The following is an 18,938-nucleotide window of genomic DNA, read 5'->3' as shown; positions in this document are numbered from 1 at the left end:
CCTTCCTTCCTTCCTTCCTTCCTCTCTCCCTCCCTCTCTTCATCTCCCTCTTTCCCTCTCCCTCTCTCCCTCTCTCTGTCCCTCCCTCTGTCCCTCCCTCCCTTTTTCCCTTTCAAGTCTTGTACATTCTGGGCACACACTCTATTCCTGATGTCTCCAGATGTGTGACTTTGTTCCTTCTAGAAACTGCAGGGAAGAATCCGTTTCCTTGGCTTGTCCAGCTAATCTGGACTGCCTACACGACTCAGTCCACTGTCCCTTCCTCCATCTTCTCAGTGCTTTGCTCCAACTTCCCTTTGCATCATCATGGCTGTCCTTCTCATTCTCCTGCCCCACCCCTAGAAGGATCCTCATGAAGGCACTGGACTCACTTGTGCAGCCTACATCGAGCTTCCCATCTGAAAACCTTTTGCTCAGCAACACACACACACACACACACCCAACACACACACACACACACACACACACACACACACACACGCACCACAAGTTCACTTTACAAGTCGTGCCGTTAAGTCAGGCACTTCTTTGATGGGGGGGATGTGCGTGGGAAGTTCTGCCGGACACAGATAGGCCCATCCCACTTATAACCAGGCAATGAAAAGACAGCAGCTTTTCTCTTGGGTGTCTGCATGTTTCTAGCTCACCATTCTGAGGAAAGCCAGCTGCCACAGCAAGAGGCAGCTGCGTTCAGGGACCCATTTGGCTAAGAACTGAAGCTTCTCACCAACAGCCAGTCACACTGTCTGCCAACAAGCATGAATGAGTAAACCCCGAAATGTGACATGTCAGAAGGTGGCAATATTTTGTATGTTTTTTTTTCCTGTTCTGACATAGGGTCTCACTATATCAACTTGATTAACCGTGAACTCACAGAGATCCACCTGTCTCTGGCTCCTAAGTGCTAAAAGGTGAGTGCCATTATGCCTGGTAAAGGTGATAATTTTTAGGGGGAGAAATCAGTGTTGAAGGGAACAGTAGAGGTGTGCTTTGCTGAAAGACTGGTATTTGACCAAAGTCTTGAAGATGAGGGAGAAAACCATTCATTTTAAGGGGAAGAATGTTTCTGGTGTAGAAAACCAAGCGCTAAGGACCTGTGGCAGGAGTGCGCCTTGCTCTTTTTTTCCTTATCAGGGCCGAAGGAGATTTGCTGGGTGCCTGGTCTCTTCCTCTCTGGCGTGGGATGGAAAAATGGAAACTGCTGAGGGTGGTTGATCTCATGAGAGTGAAAGGAATTCCAGCATCATATATAGGAGGGAAGGAATATAAGAAGGAAAAACTCAAACCAAAACAAATAAAATCCCTGAGGATGCTAGACGAGTTCATGCAACTCGCCTCTGCGGGAGGCTCCGGAACCCTCAGTAGTGCGCTAGCGCCCCCTGGTGGTCACTGAAGCCAGGAGTGGTTGCTGTCGGTCAGCACCTCCAAAATTGTACCCTGTTCACTTGCCGTCCACATGAGTAATTACTCGTTTATTTAAGTTTTGTTTGTTTGTTTTGTTTGAGCCAAGCCCACGTAGCCCAGGCTGGCCTCAAGCTAATCATGCAGTTTAGAATGACTAAACCTCCTATTTCAACCTCTGCAGCCCTGGAATTATAGGTGTGTCCCTCCGCACTTGTCCTAACCCTGGGGACTTTAAAAAGCACTTTGATGTTCGTGGCCCAGTGCAGAGTACTTTACTGGTACTCTCATTCAATCCTCTTAATTTGCCCTATTAGGTAGGGCTGTGGCGACTCCAGTACGAAGGTGGGAGACAATAGCACAGCTAGTCAGTGTCTTAACTTCAGGCCCATCTGCTAAATGACAAATCAATGGCAAGAAGCATCTACAGGTGCCAACCAGAGCCACATGCCATGCCCCTGTGAGCCCCACATGCAGCATTAATATCCCATTCAACAGCAGAGGAAGTTGATGCACTGAGAACGTAGGAGTTTGCCTCAGATCATTCAGAGTATTTATTGAGCAAGAACTGGGAATGTTGGGCGCTGGAGAGATGGCTCAGCAGCTAAGAGTATTGGTTACACTTTCTGTGGATGGAGGTTCCGTTCAGCACCCACATGGGGGCTCACAACTACCTGCAACCCTAGAAGAGGGTGATTAGACGCCTGCTTTTAGTCTGTGCAGGCGCGGGTGCCCAAATGTTTCGCAGACGTATGTGGAGACCAAGCACCCATGTACGTAAAAAACCCGACAGTGAAAGAGAACTGGGAAAGTGCTGAGCAGCCTGGGGCTTGTCCACTTCTGTTCATAAACGCTAACTAAGTGCACACCTAGGAGCTGCTGAACCGGGTGTGCCGCTCAGTGTGAGGCTTGGAGCAGAAAAGGGAGAAAGAAACGATGCCATTAACTGCAAAAACCACGAGAACCTCATCTATTCACAAGTGAATTCCTGAAAATAAGGTCCTTAAGGAGCATGGAGTGGCTCAAAATCAGCCCTAAATGGAAGTAAATGTGAACAGTTGACCCCTTCCAGGGAAAGGAAGGAGACAGCTTAAGTGAGCACAGTTTTCATGGAGACTCAACAGTGGTAGCAAACTGTTAAGCCTCAGTTTAAGGCTCGGGTGAATACATCACTTTCAAGGAAAGTGAGGGTGCTGCCGTTCTCCTGAGATATTCAGCAAAGCTACTTGTAGCTTTGGGGAGGTGTACTGAAATCCCTACATGTGGAGAGAGACTGGCAACTCAGTCTGACTTTGAGGGGATGCCCAGGAACGGCCCTTGCTCCAGGCCTCTGGCGTAAACTGTCCAGCACATTCCTAGGTGTGGCTCGGAGTGCTTGGTGCCAGACACCACACTGGCCAGGCTGTTCCCTCCCTCTGACTCAGGTCTTTAGGAAGTCCCAGGGTTGAACCCTGCAGATCACTCTCAGAGACTCACTCTGCCCTTATGTGGGAGAAAACACAGGGAGAAGCTACTACCCAGGAGGCCCTGTGTGACTGGGGTCTTTGAGAATGAGTGCTGTACTGCGTCTGAGATTACTCAGCACTGATGGAGCTCCGTCACTCTCTCCCTCCCCCAGCATGTACCACCACACCCAGCTTTCATAGTTAACTCAGCTTTTGATTACTAATGCCTGAGATAACCAGCATCAAGGGAGAAAAGCTGATTTCTGCTCAGTTCCAGAGGTTTCAGTCGTGGCTTCTTGGTCTGTTGCTTTGGGCAGGTGCCTGTCACAGAGGAAGGCTGATGATGGCTAGGAAGACAGGATGGGCTGGGGTTCTTTGAAGGGCATATGCCCAGTGTTCTATTTCCTCCATGAAGTTCTGCCACCGAAAGTTCCAGCCATGTTATAGCAATAGTCAAACAAGATATAAGAGAAAAAGCACAGAGAAATGAACGTGAGGTCTCATTCTCTCAATAATTATCCTTACTGTTTGAACTGTAGCGTTGGAAGCGTTGTTTGGATGTGTTTGAAGAAAGAAAAAAAAATAAAAAATATCTGGGAAAACTGGGTAAGAGTCTAAGTAAACTAAATGAGGTGATAGGTCACAACAAAAACAATACCCTGTGTCTTAGTTAGGGTTTTACTGCTGTGAACAGACACCATAACCAAGGCAAGTCTTATAAGGACACCATTTAACTGGGACTGGCTTACAAGTTCAGAGGTTCAATATCATCAAGCAGCATCCAGGCAGGCATGGTGCAGGAGGAGCTGAGAGTTCTACATCTTCAGCCGAAGGAAGCCAGGAACAGACTGGGCATCCTCAGACAGCTAGAAGGAAGCTCTCCAAGCCCACCCCCACAGTGACACACTTCTCCAACAAGGCCACACCTTCTCAATAGTGCCACTCCCTGGGACGAGCATATACAACAACCATACCCCGTGACTGGAGTTTTTTAATTGATTTTTGTTGTTTGGGTTTTTCTTGTTTTTTGTTTTTATTTGTTTGGATTTTTGAGACAAGGCTTTTCTGTAGAGCCCTGGCTGTCCTGGAACTAGCTTCGTAGACCAGTCTGGCCTTGAACTCACAGAGATCTGATTGACTCTGCCTCTCAGGTGCTGGGATTAAAGGTGTGAGCCTAGTCGACACCTCTGTCTCCTGCGTGGGGTACGTGTCGGCCCGGAGATCCCCATAATAGATCTCCGTAATAAACTTTGCCTTTGCTTATTAAAAAAAAAAAAAAGATAAAGGTGTGAGCCACCATGCCCAGCCTCACAGTAGTTACTTTTAAATAATTGCTATTGTTTCACTTTGTATTTTGAGGCAGGGTCTCACTCTGGCCTAGGCTAACCTGGAAGTCATTTGTAGTCTAGGATGGCCTCTAGCTCATAGTTATTCCCTATTCAGCCTCTGGATTAGTAGGATTATAGGCCTGCACTCGGTGATAATTTTCATTATTTCTTAGTTAACATACCAAGTCTTGAGATAGGGTCTCATATAGCCTAGGCAGGCTTTGAACTTGCTACAGAGCCAAGGTTGACCTTGGACTCCCCATCTTCCAGTTTCCACCTCCCAAGGGCTGGGATTACAGGTGTTCCCAACTCCCAAATACAAAGAGTTTTGTGTTTTATTTTTAATTTTAAGTGTATGAGTGTTTTGCCTTCATGTGTCTGTGCACCACTTGTATACATGGTGTCTACAAGACAAGAAGAGGGTGTCAGATGCCATCTCCTGGAACTGGAGTTAGAGATGGCTGTGAGCCACCACCATAGCGGTGCTAGGAATAAAATCTGGGTCCTCTGGAAGATCAGCCCATAATCTCAATTGCTAAGCTATCTTTCCAGCCCAGCACAGAGGCTAGATTTGTGATTCCTGGACCAGTGATATTAGCATCACCTGGGAACTTTAAAAAAAGATTGTGTGTTGGGTTGGGGATTTAGCTCAATGGTAGAGCACTTGCCTAGCAAGCGCAAGGCCCTGGGTTCGATCCCCAGCTCCGAAAAAAAGAAAAAAGGAAAAAATAAAGATTGTGTGTCTATGTGTGTGTGTGTTAGAGAGAGAGAGAAAAAGAGAGAGACAGAGACTGGGTGTGGGCTTCAAGGTTTCAAAAGCCTGAACCAGGCCCAGTCTCCCCACCTCTCCCAGATAAGATGTAAGGTCTCAGCTATTCCAACACTGTAGCTGCTTGCCTGCCTGCTGCCATGTTTCCCAATGCTCATGAGCTAAACCCTTGAATCTGTAAGAAAGCCCCAATTAAATGCTTCCTTTTGTAAGTTGTATTGGTCATGGTATCTCTTCATAGAAATAGAATAGTAATGAAGACATTGGACAGAGGGATCTCCCAGCACCTCTATGCAGCTGTGAGGGTAAGCAAAACAGTAGAATGAAACTTAGAAAGATCTTTCATTCAGTAAATACCAATACACAGTATTGATTAATACCTTACCTGGCTGGGAACAGGGCAGTTAACCCCTTTTGTTTATTTGTTTTATGTATATGAGCACTCTGCCTTCAGACACCCCAGAAGAGGGCATCAGATCCCATTACAGATGGCCGTGAGGCACCATGTGGTTTCTGGGAGTTGAACTCAGGACGTCTGGAAGAGCAGCCAGTTCTCTTAACTGCTGAGCCATTTCTCCAGCCTCTAACCTCTCTCTCTTGATGTGCTATCCTTTTAGTTAATTTTAGTTAAAGTCTGAAAACTAAAAAAGATATACTGACTCGCAGAAAGTTATCTTTTGAAAGAACACATGCATTTCGCATAGACCTGCAAGACTGGCTATTCGTAAATGTGTGGTACATATGGCTGCTGGTATTGGGAAAGCTTCTGTCCAATGGCTGTGTGAAGGCCAGACTCTTCCACGTAATAACTGGTGCTATCTTTCTGATCTTTTGGAATTACTTTCATAAGCTTCAATTACATCCGGCTCTTCTCATGACTATAATTCATGCTATTTCATATAAATAGTCCACATAAGGGTCTCCACCAAGTCAGCAGAAAGTTCCTGCCAGGAGTCCTGTTGAATAGGAGAGCATCTGAATACAGTTACCCAGTCACTCCATTAGACAGCACCAGCATGGTCTTGGCATTACACGCTAAGCATACAGGGTTTCTTTGAATGACTACATTCTGGGAAGTGCCTATCTGCTGTAGAATGTCTTATTTATCTTGACTCGTGGGTAACAGAATTATTGGGGAACACATTACATTTCAGCTCCCATGAATATTTATTTATCCCCGTTAAAACACCCCCCCCAAAAACCCCAAGACATGAATTCTTGGGAGCTACCTCAATAAAGGTAATAAAGGTTAATAGATCTTGTCATCCAGTATGCAAAAAAGCTAATAGGAAAAGCTTCACCAATTAGCCCCACTCACAACAATCAACATCGCTTCCTGAAACTCATCAAAAGAAGGTGGAGGACTTTGGTATAATGTGTGAAAGGGATCAACGTTCACAGTTACTCCAAATTCATTTGCACTGTTGTTAAATGAGCCAAAAAAAAAAAAAAAGTTCTGGATGGGCACTTCAAAGCACTGAGGACACTTTTCTCATGGTTTGCTAACTGAAGAGCAACTGAGCTAAAATGGGTTTTGAAACGGCAGTGTATTTTCTTTGCACACGAAGAGAGGCAAAACATGCTGTTTCTGTAAATGGAGTCAGAGAGAGAGTTTATGGCTGTGGGTAATTAGGTTTATACTTCTCCACAGTAAAATTAACTTGGCACAGAGAGAGAGAGAGAGAGAGAGAGAGAGAGAGAGAGAGAGAGAGAGAGAGAGAGAGACAGAGACAGAGACAGAGACACAGAGACACACAGAGAGACACACAGAGAGACAGACAGAGAGACAGACAGAGAGGGAGGGGGAGGGAAGGAGGGAGGAAGGCAGGGAGGCAGAGAGTCAGAGAGACCTCAAAAAAGGCAGAAAGAGAAGGGAGATGGGGAAGCACCGAAGAGGAGGGCTTTGAGCAAACTCTTCATGCAGTGCCATGAGAAGCCAATGAAATGACACATGGGCCAAAAGTATAATTACAGTTGGGAACCGTGTGTGTGTGTGTGTGTGTGTGTGTGTGTGTGTGTGTGTGTGTGTGTGTGTGTGTCTGAGTGATCTGTCCCATCATTTCCAGTTTCTGCCAATGTTTTGTTTTGTAAGCTTCTACTAAGTGGCCTTACACTTGTGACAAATTTCCATATTGTTGCCTATGATGTCTTTTAGGTTCTCCACAATGTCACATGTTTGGGAATCTAAATTAAATTTTACTTTAAAGGCCTCTGAACTCCAAATTGCCCTTTCTGTAGCCATGGTATGAGGCCAATGAACCAGAAAAGCAGCTTTTCCATTCAGCCTAGCTATTATAGGTTAGAGTCTACTATTGCAGCCATCTCTACAGTTAGGTGGTTGGGCCAGTTGTTCTAATTCCCTGAGTGTTGACTTTCTGGGAAACAAACTGATTTCTACAGTTTCAAGCATCACACAAGAGTTCCAGTCAAGTGAAACTGTTGTCAGTGTTTAAAATGGGCTTTGGCCATACTATGAGGTGTCTTCCTTTCTTTTAAGGTTGTGAGCAATAGGATTTACGTATCAAGCTGTCAAAACTTAGTGATTCTACACACATATATTCAAAAGCGAGGTCACATCATTTCCAAGCAAATACATATGTAGTATGTAGTTCTACAAGAGGCCTGTAATCAGGTATGAAAGAATGGCTTTTATTAAAAAAAAAAAAGTCCGTCTAGTGGCACCGTTTTCTCCATACACAGTGTATAAACACATAATTACATTCTCAGACTTTCTCAGAAACTGGGTTGGAACCAGATTTTAGACAGTGTTTCCTACCCATCCTGTCGTTTTTTTGCTCTCCTACAGTTTATTTCGTGAATGAATTCTGTGGTGTTTAGTAAGGGCTGAGCTCCTGCTGAAGTTTTTCCCACATTCCTTACAAGCATAGGGCTTTTCTCCAGTATGAATTCTCTGATGATCATGCAGATTGGTTTTCTTTCTAAAGGCACGGCCACATTCATTACATTCATACGGTTTCTCTCCAGTATGAGTTCTTTCATGCTGAATAAGGGATGAACTTTGACTGAAGGCTTTCCCGCAGTCAATACATTCATATGGTTTCTCTCCAGTGTGGGTTCTCTCATGTTGCGTCAGTGACGAGAGTCGACTGAAGGCTTCTCCACACTCATTACATTCATAGGGTTTTTCTCCAGTATGAATTCTATGATGCTCTATAAAACTCGTACTCCTTTTAAAAGCTTTCCCGCATACGTTGCATTGATAGGGTTTCTCTCGGGGATGAGACAGGGACTGCTGACGAAGGGCCTGTTCAGAGTCATAGGAATTCTCTCCAGCATGGATCCTCTGATGCTCAGTGAAGTCTGTGATGTGACTGAAGTCTTTCCCACAGTCAATACAATGGTATGACTTTACGTCAGTGAGCACACTTTCACCTTGAGTGAGAGGAATGTTAGGCTCAAAAGCTATGCTGAAGTTGTTACTTTGGTAAGGTTTGCTTCTCTTATGAATCCTCATATGCTTATAAAGGGATGGGCTCTGACCAAACGCCCTCCCACATATGCTACATTCAAAAGGCTTCTCTCCTGTATGAGTCCTCTCATGTTGAACAAGGGAAGAACATCTACTAAAGGCTTTCCCACATTCCTTACATTGGAAGGGTTTCTCTCCGCTATGTGTGACCTCATGTTGAGTAAGGGACGTACTGTGCCTGAATGACCTCCCACAGAGGTTACACCGATAGGGTTTTTCTCCAGTATGGATTCTCTGGTGCTGAACAAGAGATGAACTGCGCTGGAAGGCTTTTCCACAGAGACTACACTGATAGGGTTTCTCCCCTGTATGTGCATTTTCATGCTGACCAAGGGATGAGCTGTGCCTGAAGGCCTTTCCACACACATTACACTCGAAGGGTTTCTCCCCAGTGTGAATTCTCTGATGCTCAGTAAGCTGTGTTCTCCACAGGAAAGTTTTCCCACAGTCAGTGCACTCATGATGTTTCCTTCCAGAAGGAACTCCTTGATCCGTACCATTGGAATAAGCATCGTCTTTATGAATTTTCTCATGTTTATTGAGTGATGATCTATGAATAAATGACTTCCTACATTTATCACACTTGTAAGGCTTCTTTTTAGCAGGGATACCACTCTGAGTAACTAATTCAGAATTGTATTCCAAATTATTTCCAAATGTCTTACATTCGCTGGGCCTTATGCTTGAAGAAACGTCCAATTGTGGAACCAAGTCTGTGCTCAAACCTGAGTCCTCACCAAACTTATTTTGCTCAGCTATTTTCTCCAGAGCGGTTATTTTCTTCTGGGAAGATGCCTCTGGCCCAAGATGTCTTCTCCAACTCTCCTGGTGCCTCTGGGTATTGACACCCCAGATATCTCCGAATGTGGCGTGCGACCAAACATTTGCACTGTGGGATACTTCAGATACGCCCTGCTGGGAACTCCACGATTTGATGTCAGGCCTGGTCTTCCAGTCTGAAAGAAATATAAAGTGCACAGGTTCCCACATCCTTGCAGTTCAAACAACATGCTACAGCAGGGGATATAAATGAGATATAAATCATGCACGGCTGTCTTTTTAAATCAGTTCCTTAGTCTGTGCAGATACCTTAAATTGCAGGAAAGAAAGAGTGAGGCACCAGAGTGTCTGTCATGTCAGACAGTGAGGAGCGCCCACGTAAGCGGGTGAGTCTGATAGGAAATGAATGCACAAAGGAGCCTAAATGTGCAAGGCACAGATGTGAACAGAACAGAACCATGTTCTACCTCGCAGGGTTCCATGCGTCCTGGCTATTTTATGGGACATAACAGAAATCTGCCTTCCTAATACATCCATTTTATCATTTCTTTAAAAAGGATTTTGTAATTCCTTTACAAAAGGAATTGGTTACTATTAGATAGCAGGTTTCTAAATACTGCAGAGAAAATCTTCAGCTAAGGGTCTTCTGAAAAGATTCTTTGACATGTCTGGAGGCCACACACTACTAAAACTGAGAAAAAGTAATGTTTCAGAAAGCAAGTTATTTTCAGTCTGTGTTTCAGTCTGTGTGAGCTCTGATTCTATAGCCACCTTCTTTCTTCTATGTATGTGTTTTTTAAATGTGTGTGATATACGTTTGTAATTTTAAAATAACATTTATTGCCAAATAAGCCTTTAATCCCAATACCTGGGAGCAGAGTTTGAGGTCAGCCTGGTCCACACAGAAGTTCCAATAAAACTGTATTTATATTCTCTCTTTCTCTCTCTCTCTCCTCTCTCTCTCTCTCTCTCTCTCTCTCTCTCTCTCTCTCCTCTCTCTCTCTCTCTCTCTCTCTCTCTCTCTCTCTCTCTCTCTCTCTCTCTGTGTGTGTGTGTGTGTGTGCATGTGCATGCACGTGTACATCCAAGCATCAGGGCATGTGTGTAGAAGTCAGACAAGAAGTTGAAGGAGTAAATTCTCTCCTACCATGTGGCCATCTGATTTGGCAACAAGTGTCTTACCCACTGAACCATCTCGCTGGCCTAGTATTTGAAACAGGGCCCTCGCTGAACCTGGGCGCTCACTGATTCAGCCACACCAGCCAGCCAAGGAGTTCCAGGAATCCATCTGCTTGTTCCTTCCCACCTCCTACCAGTGCTGGGGTTACAGATCTCTGGTGTTTCATGGGTGTTGGGGATCTAGACCCAGAGTCTCATGTTTGAAAGCAGGCACTTTACTAAAATACCTTTTTAAAGTTTCATTTTATTTTATGTGTTCTATTTTATGAGTGTTTGCCTGCAGGCATGTATGTGCACCATGTGTGTCTGGTGCCCAGTGAGGTCACAAGAGGACATCAGATACTCTATAGCTGGAATTAGAGTGGTGAGCCACCATGTGTGTGCTGGGAACTGAACCTGGGTCCTCTGCAAGAGCAAATCTCTAACTGCGAGCCCCTTCTCCCTGCACCCCCATTACCTCTCTTGATCAAGGATTTATTTCAGTCAATATATGTATCCCTAGGTCTGTTTTATACCATAGAATATTAATATTAGATAACATTAATTTTTAGGTTCCAAGACTAGTAATCTTTAGGACTGAAGAGTAGACTCTGTTTTAAAAGCGTGTGTTTCGGGCTGGAGAGATGGCTCAGTGGTTAAGAGCACTGACTGCTCTTCCCGAGGTCCTGAGTTCAAATCCCAGCAACCACATGGTGGCTCACAACCATCTGTAGTGGGATCCGGTGCCCTCTTCTGATGTGTCTGAAGACAGCGACAGTGTATTCATACATAAAATAAATAAGTCTTAAAAAAAAAAAAAGCGTGTGTTTCTTGGAAATTATTCTTTTTTTTTTTTTTTCTTTTTTCCGGAGCTGGGGACCGAACCCAGGGCCTTGCGCTTCCTGGGCAAGCGCTCAACCACTGAGCTAAATCCCCAACCCCATGTGTTTCTTTTGTAGAAGACCAGATTTGATTCCCAGCACCCACATGGAAACTCATAACCATCTGTAACTTCAGTCTCAAGAGAATCCAATGCCCTCTTCTGAGCTCTGTGGGCATAGGCATTGCATATGGTACAGGCAAGACATTTGCGTGTGTGTGTGTGTGTAAAATAAATAGATCTAAAAAAAAAAATGGTTACCTTAAAAAAAAAAAAACCAAAAACAAAAACACGCAAGGGAGACACCAGGCATGCTTGGTTATGCCTATAACCCCAGTACCCGGGAAACTGAGAATAGATCATGAGTTTGAGGCCAATCTGGATACATGTAGGGAGATGCTCTCTAAAAAAACAAAAACAAAATAAAAATACTGAGGAGTATGGGTGGGAAGGGTGAATGCATTTGTCAGACCACAGTATTAAACATGTAAGTGTACATTTTAGTGTATACAACATTTACACTAAAAAAAGAAATATTATAGGGCAGGTAATAGAACAAGTTAGTAGAAGGCTTGTTTAGCATCCCAAGGTCCTGACTTTGATCCCTGCTACCAAATTGAGTGTGATGGTGCATCCTGCATTCCTAAAACTCAGGTGGTAGAGGCAGAAGGTTCAGAAGTTCAAATCACGGAAGAAACAAGTGCAGCTGGAAAGGTGGTCCAGGGGTTAAGATCACTCATTATTGAAGAGAGAGTACAAGAGATGGATCCCGTCACTCACTCACACAATAAGCAGGGGGAGCCCCACACAATATCTGTAATTTGAGCTCCAAGGGATGCAATGCCGTCTTCTTCTACCACACACACACACACACACACACACACACACACACACACACACACACACACACAAATAAAATAGATCTTATAAACTCAAACAACAACAAAAATCAAACATGTTCCCCCAAAACCCAAAACAAACAACAAGGGCACAAACGGCAAAACTAAAAAGATAAACTGAGGGCTGGAGAGATGGCTCAGCGGTTAAGAGCACCCGACTGCTCTTCCAGAGGTTATGAGTTCAATTCCCAGCAACCACATGGTGGCTCACAACCATCTGTAAAGAGATCCGATGCCCTCTTCTGGTGTATCTGAAGACAGCTACAGTGTGTACTTATATATAATAAATAAATAAATCTTTAAAAAAAAAAAAGATCTTCAAAGTTTAAAAAAAAAAAAGATAAACTGAGGTACTAGAGAGGTGGTTTAGCAGTTAAGAACGCTGGCTGTGCTTCAGGACCTAGGTTTGGTTCTCGGCACCAACTTGGAGGCTCCCAACTGTTAATTCCAGTCCCAGGGGATCCGGAGCCTTCTTCTGGTCTCTGCGAACTGCACACACGCACATGCAAACAAAACACCCATGTCCATGAGAGCAAGTGAGCGGGGCTGGAGAGGTGGCTCAGTGGTTAAGATCATGCACTGCTCTTGCAGAGGACCCAAGCTCAGTCCCCAGCACCCACACTGGGTAGCTAACAAGCTGTTAACACTAACTCCAGAGGACCTAATGCCCTCTTCTGGCTTCGTCGGCTCTGGCATACACGAACATATACCTTGCCTATGTATAATTAAAAATCTCTTAAAAGACCCAGAATAAACATGCCCTGAGATTTAAGGAATAATTAATAGGTTAATTAATTAAAAAGTTGAACCCTGGGGGCTGGGGATTTAGCTCAGTGGTAGAGTGCTTACCTAGGAAGCGCAAGGCCCTGGGTTCGGTCCCCAGCTCCGAAAAAAAGAACCAAAAAAAAAAAAAAAAAAAGTTGAACCCTGGACTCAGGATATAGTTTGTTGATACAGCATTTAAAAAAAAATAAATAAAATGGGAAAAGCCCTAGATTTTATTTTCAGAATTTAAGGAAAACAAACCACACCAAAACACGGAGGTCTAATTCATGATATTCGTGCCTATGTTTTCAACTTCCTTGAGAATGCACTAAAAAGGTGGTTCTGACGTGGACAGATGCAGAGGTAAGCAGCTAAGCAAGTATCACACTCAAAATCTGTGATCATCTACGTGGCAGCTTTATGACAATTACTGTACAATTTCCCCAGGTTTTCCATATGTTTGACATCCTTATAATCAAATGTTGGGAGAGGAAGCAACATTTAAAGAAGTCCAATACTCAAACTCCTAAGTTTGTGACAAGAATCAATCCTAAACTCATAATGTGAGTCATACACAGTAGCACTCACTTGGAATCTCAGCACTTGAGAGCTGGGACTCTGGGGCTTCTGGGGATGGGAATGGTAATATAGTCTGGGCCATACAGCAGGACACTTGAGAGAGAAAGAGAGAGAGAGAGAGAGAGAGAGAGAGAGAGAGAGAGAGAGAGAGAGAGAGAGAGATAGAGATAGAGAGAGAGAGAGATGGGGGTGGGGTGGGGGAAGTAAAACTCCCAAGGGCAGAGAATGCTACATTTTCTTTTTCGACTTCTTCTCAGTGGGACTTTAATAAAGGGTTAGTTTTGTCTCTTTTTCCATTAGCAAAGGCCTAAAACAGACCTCTTGTCAAACAGTGTGTACTGTACAGATTTACTGGGGAGTGTATGTTTACCAAATACAATGTACTAGCTTAGTCAGAAGCCTCATCACAAACTGAGCTCTCTCTGTGAGTTGAAATGAAAACATAATCTCTGAAGGCCTTGCTTTTTCAGAATTCTGACATGCTTCTTTTTAAATAGTGACATCAGTGTTGAGTCCTTGGGACTGTGTGCTTGGAACAGTGTCCTGAGGCTTAGACCAAGGTTTGCCTTGTACCAGCCACTCTCTGTGTTCTGTCTTTACTTTCTTTTGAACCAGGTCTCACTGTGTAGCCGTGGTTGGCCTAGAACCCACAGAGAGCCATCTGCCTCTGCCTTCTGGGTACTGGCATTAAGGGATATGGTGGGGTCAACTTCTCTCTGACGACAGTATGAAGCTGGGTGCGGCAGTACATGTCTGTAACTTCGGCACTCGGCTACGTTTCCCCCTAAGACTCAGCTACAGCAGGAACACCTGACTGGAGAAGAGAGACAGGCAGTGTCACCCAGGAATGGCCCCGACTTCCTTTTCAGGTCGGACGGCTCCTATGCCTTCTGTTAGAAGTGCCTCTCCATAGCCGTGGCCCTGTCTGTCTACTCTGATAGACATGAGCAGAATTCTTAACTCATTTACCTGGACAGAAAGGCCTTTGGAGTTCTCTCTCTGATATCCATGGCTCTTCTCCTTGCTCCAGTTTGAAGATCACCTCTGGCTTGGAGACTTGATACCCTGCTCATGGGTAAACACACAAGATTTGGGTGTTTGAGCAAGTAGACAAAGGGCCCTCCTATAAGTCAGTACTAGTCCTTGATCCTCAGGAACTCTGAAGAAAAGAAAAGGTGCAACTTAAGGAGACACACTAGCAAAGCCCCCTTTCCTAGTTCTATAACATAAGGATCTTCCATGCTCAAAGCCCAGGAAAGCTGGCTCCCCAAAACATAGGCCCCAACCAAGCCTCGGGCTTCCTTCTGTCTAGGCTGCGTGCACCAAACCTTAGAAGGAAACTCAGGAGTATGTGAGTCACTGAGGGGGTGGCCCCTCCTTACCGAGCGAAACCAGGTGGCTATAGTTCTCCAGCATGACGTCCCTATATAAGCTCCTCTGGGCGGGGCCCACATGGCGCCATTCTTCCTGGGTGAAGTTCACAGCCACATCTTTGAATGTCACTGACTCCTGTGGGATCACAGTCCTGCTCAAGTAGGGGTCAACACCACAAATGCTCCTCCTCTCGAAGTGCTGGCAACAACAGACTTGGGGATCTTGTGTTTGCTGCTCCAAGGGGAAGTCTATCCCACAACCCTGCATATACTATTTCATCTCTTTCCCTTTCCCACCTCTTCTCCCGGCGTCTCATGTAGCCTGGGCTGGCCTTTGATTCAATAGGTGGTTGAAGGAGACTGAATTGCTAGTGCTTTGCCTTTACTTTCATGGGCTGGGACTGCAGGCCTATGCTGTCCTGCCCAGTTCACCTCTCTTTCACCTGCTGTCTTCCTTCCAAACCAAGCCTGTTATACAGCTGCTCATTCCCTGTTCATTCCCGATGCTTTCTTCCCTTGCTTTGTTACAAACTCAAACATGAGTGAAAGTGACAGGCGTCGCCATCCTACCCCACCCCACTTCCCGTTTTTTTTTTTTTTTTTGAGACAAAGCTTCTCTGTTGCAGCCTTAGCTGTCCTAGGACCCACTCTCTAACCAAACTCACAGAACTCCATCAGCCTCTGCCTGCCAAGTGATGACACTAAAGGCCTGTGCCACCACTGCCAATCCTTCCTATCCCCCTTTACTCCCCTGATCCAATCATTCTCAACAGTTGGTATACATCCCTAGGAGCTCCCCGTTCATGGTTTACACGCATCCTACACGCATGCCTTATGAACCGTTACACATATTGCTCTACAAATTGCTTTTATGTATTTACTAATTTTTAAAATATCTATTTATTATTCATTTATGTGTGCATCTGAGAGTACGTGTGTGTGCTATATTCATGCAGGGAGGGACCCATGCCGGTCAGGAGAGCACATCAGGTCCCCTGGAACTGTGCTACAGGCAGTTGTGAGCAATTCTGTGGGTTTTGGAAACTGAACCTGGGTCTTCTGCAAGGGCAGTAAGAGCTCCTAACTGATGAACTGTGTCTCCAGCCCCTATTCATTTACTGAGTTTTGAGACAGGTTCTCCTGTATCCCAGGCTGATCTCAAACTCACTATGTAATTGAGGTTGAACCTCCGATCTGTCTGCTTCTGCTTCCCAACAGCAGGGTTACAGGCATGCACCACAGCGTCTGGTTTCTGTGGCACTGGGTGGGAAGCATTCTATTGGTTGAGGCCATCTCCAGCTCTACAATTTGATTTTCACATTAGACAGAAACACAAGGCATACAGAAGGAAGAAAACTTTAAGAGAAGGTGATTCAGTAGCCTGGAGAGAGTAGTAGGAGATAGAGAGCTGAAATAATCTAGATCTTCCTCTTCCTCCTCCTCTTCCCCCTCTTCCTCTCCTTCCTCCTCTTCTTCCTCCTCCTCCTTTCCTCCTCCCCACCTATGTGGGCCTTTGCAAACAACACAGCCAGGCAGCAGATTGCTAATCCACAAAAGGCAAAAGAAGGCAGTTTGGCTTCCGTCACATGGACTCCTTGCCTTACTAACTTGACTCTCTTGCATCTTCTTGCTTTGGACATCCAAATGCCCTGTCTTCCTTCAGCTCTACAGAAAACACTCCTAGCCACCATACCAGAACGTGCTCAATGTTCTTTCCCAAGTGTGACTTCTCTAGTTCTCCCTAGTTGTTTTTTTTTTTTTTTTCTTTTTTTTTTTTGGAGCTGGGGACCGAACCCAGGGACTTGCGCTTGCTAGGCAAGTGCTCTACCACTGAGCTAAATCCCCAACCCTCCTAGTTTATAAAGCAATTGAAACCCAGGGTTTCATGCATTCTAGGCAGTGACTCTATGGACTGAGTTTCATTTCTGCACCCTATAAACTGATCTTTTTTTTTTTTTTCTTTTTTTCGGAGCTGGGGACCGAACCCAGGGCCTTGCGCTTGCTAGGCAAGCGCTCTACCACTGAGCTAAATCCCCAACCCCCCTATAAACTGATCTTAAAAGACATTGCTAGTATTTTTATCCAGATCAAACTTGATTATATGATACATGTAGCGACTACAATTTGTAGCTTACTGTTAATCTTAAAAGTATTTTGTTATACTATGCATCTCAGTGTGGGTATTGTGCAAACCTTTTTCCCTCACAAAGACAGACAGCCCTATAAAGGCATATTATGTTATATTCCCAAAGCCCCCCCCCCTTGTAACAATTTGCCAATCTTGTCAGATTATAGAATCAAGCTTCAATTAACTGACTGAGTTCAGTCACCACCTATGTGAGGGATAAAAGACAGAAGCCACCTTGGCAAATTGTGCTTTTTAGGTCTGTTTGGGTTCAGGGGCACCATTTTTACAAGAGTCACTGCCCTGCCAGGCTTCCTTCAACTCGGTGTGATCCTTTGTTCCTCAATTCTTTTGAGATTTTTTTTCTCTGTTTCTAACAATTATGGTCACGTGAAAGCAGGTGTCCAAGTAAGTCAGAGTCATCAGGTCCCCCCTGCACCTGGATTACAAGGTGGCTGTGAGTTTCCTGCTATGAGGATTAGGAACTGAACTAATTCTGCAAGAGCAGCATGTAAAAGTTTACAGTCTGCACTCTTAACTGGAAACCCATCTCTCCAGCCCATCCTTATTATTTTCCAGGAGGTGCTGGGAATTGAACCTAGGACCTCACACGTGCTAGGCAAGTGATCTACCACTGAGCTATATTCCTAGTTCTTACCCTTAATTCTAAAGAGGATTAGGATTATGTTTTCATCAATGTAATATGGACAACCTCATTGTTTTTATGTCCAGAAAAATGCCCCTTTTGCTACAAGAATAAAATGGGTTGACAAATCTGTCTCTTATTAATTAAGTTGAAGCCGGGACCTGGGGATGTGCACTATTAAACATCTGTCAAAGAAAAAAGAAAACGAATGGGGCGGGGGTTGGGGGAGCAAAAGCTTGGAGCTAGTTTGTCCAGATTTGGCGGTGATGGTGGTCTCAGACTCAGAGCCCAACCTTCAACGGTTTCTTTCTCTAATAGGTCTCTTCTGCCCCCTGCTGTCTCTTTAAGGCCTTTGGATGAGAAGCAGGGGCTTCTTACCTCACTTTTCTATCTTGTCACCCTATTCTCCATTCCTCACTGAAGAGTTCCAAGAACTGTACACTGCAATACAGGCTCAGTGTGGACAATCCCAAATCGGTTAATTTCTTTCACAAGATCGCATTTCCCTAGTCTCCATCCTTTCAGGAATCCCGCTCCGCCCAGGTCTGGGCACTTTGAGAGGGGATTTCTTTAGAGGAGGAGACTCAAAGCGATCCAGACTAAGAATCTCTATACCAATAATTGTTCGGTTCACACTCCCAGGGCCTCGCAGGGTGGGATGCTCCGGGCGGTGGGGGAAGGCTCGGCTCACCTGGGGCGTGGCCGTCGGAGGTCTCGGGGCCATTCCTGCCTCAGTGAGTGCTGGCTATGGTCCAGGGCTGAGGAGAGAGGACAGGATCCACTCACCGGGCTACCCCGAGGCCCCACCCCTCCAGCTCTGTAGCCACTTCGGCCGAAACGTGGGGAGGAGCCCCGCCTTCTCCTGCGGCTCTCCCCAAGGCCAAATGAAAGGCCCCACAGCTTCGGGACAGTCCCTCCGGCCACGCCCAGTCAGCCCACAGGATGGTCGGCGAGGCGGGGAGGACAGCCTCCTACCCACGGCACTCGAAATCTGGCTCCGGGGCTTCGGAATCCGCGACCTCAGGTCCGTCCCTCTAGCGCCCGCTGCAGTTTCTTGTTCTCGGCGGTGCAGCTCTGCAACAACAGGGCCGGACAATGGCCACAGCGGCGGGCGCAGAGCCACAAGTGCGACTGCGCACACTGATCCTCGCGCCTGCCCATCTGCGGGCCCAGAAACTACGATTCCCAGCTATCCTCGCGTGCCCGCCCTGCAGAGGTGCCCCGCCTCCTAGTGAGGGCTGTGGTAAGAACACAAGAAGGCTGACTGGTTGGTTAGGTTCAAAGTTTTTGTTTGGTATGT

General features: G+C 45.5%; 1 protein-coding gene across 5 annotated transcripts; it reads right to left on the bottom strand.

Annotated features, from left to right (window-relative positions):
* Positions 1-7,571: 7,571 nt before the first annotated feature.
* Positions 7,572-18,863, bottom strand: Zfp90 (zinc finger protein 90). 5 transcript variants are annotated; one of them, NM_001025765.2, is made up of 5 exons: positions 18,614-18,717; positions 18,330-18,396; positions 14,877-15,003; positions 14,464-14,559; positions 7,572-9,389 (listed from the first exon to the last, which is right to left on the bottom strand). In NM_001025765.2, exons 2-5 carry the CDS (start codon positions 18,360-18,362, stop codon positions 7,744-7,746), a joined length of 1,902 nt encoding a protein of 633 aa, NP_001020936.1. In that variant the 5' UTR covers positions 18,363-18,396; positions 18,614-18,717; the 3' UTR covers positions 7,572-7,743. The 5 variants fall into 5 exon arrangements, with proteins under 5 accessions (NP_001020936.1, XP_006255628.1, XP_063134265.1 ...); XM_063278197.1 differs by lacking the exon at positions 7,572-9,389 and adding an exon at positions 9,402-14,308 and having other exon boundaries at positions 18,614-18,850; XM_006255566.5 differs by lacking the exon at positions 18,330-18,396 and having other exon boundaries at positions 18,614-18,812.
* Between the last annotated feature and the right edge of the window lie 75 nt (positions 18,864-18,938).

This window comes from Rattus norvegicus, chromosome 19 (assembly GCF_036323735.1).
Source record: "Rattus norvegicus strain BN/NHsdMcwi chromosome 19, GRCr8, whole genome shotgun sequence".
NCBI classification, from domain to species: Eukaryota; Metazoa; Chordata; class Mammalia; order Rodentia; family Muridae; genus Rattus; species Rattus norvegicus.
The sequence above is the reverse complement of the archived record's forward strand: the minus strand, read 5'-3'. Positions and strand labels throughout refer to the sequence as shown.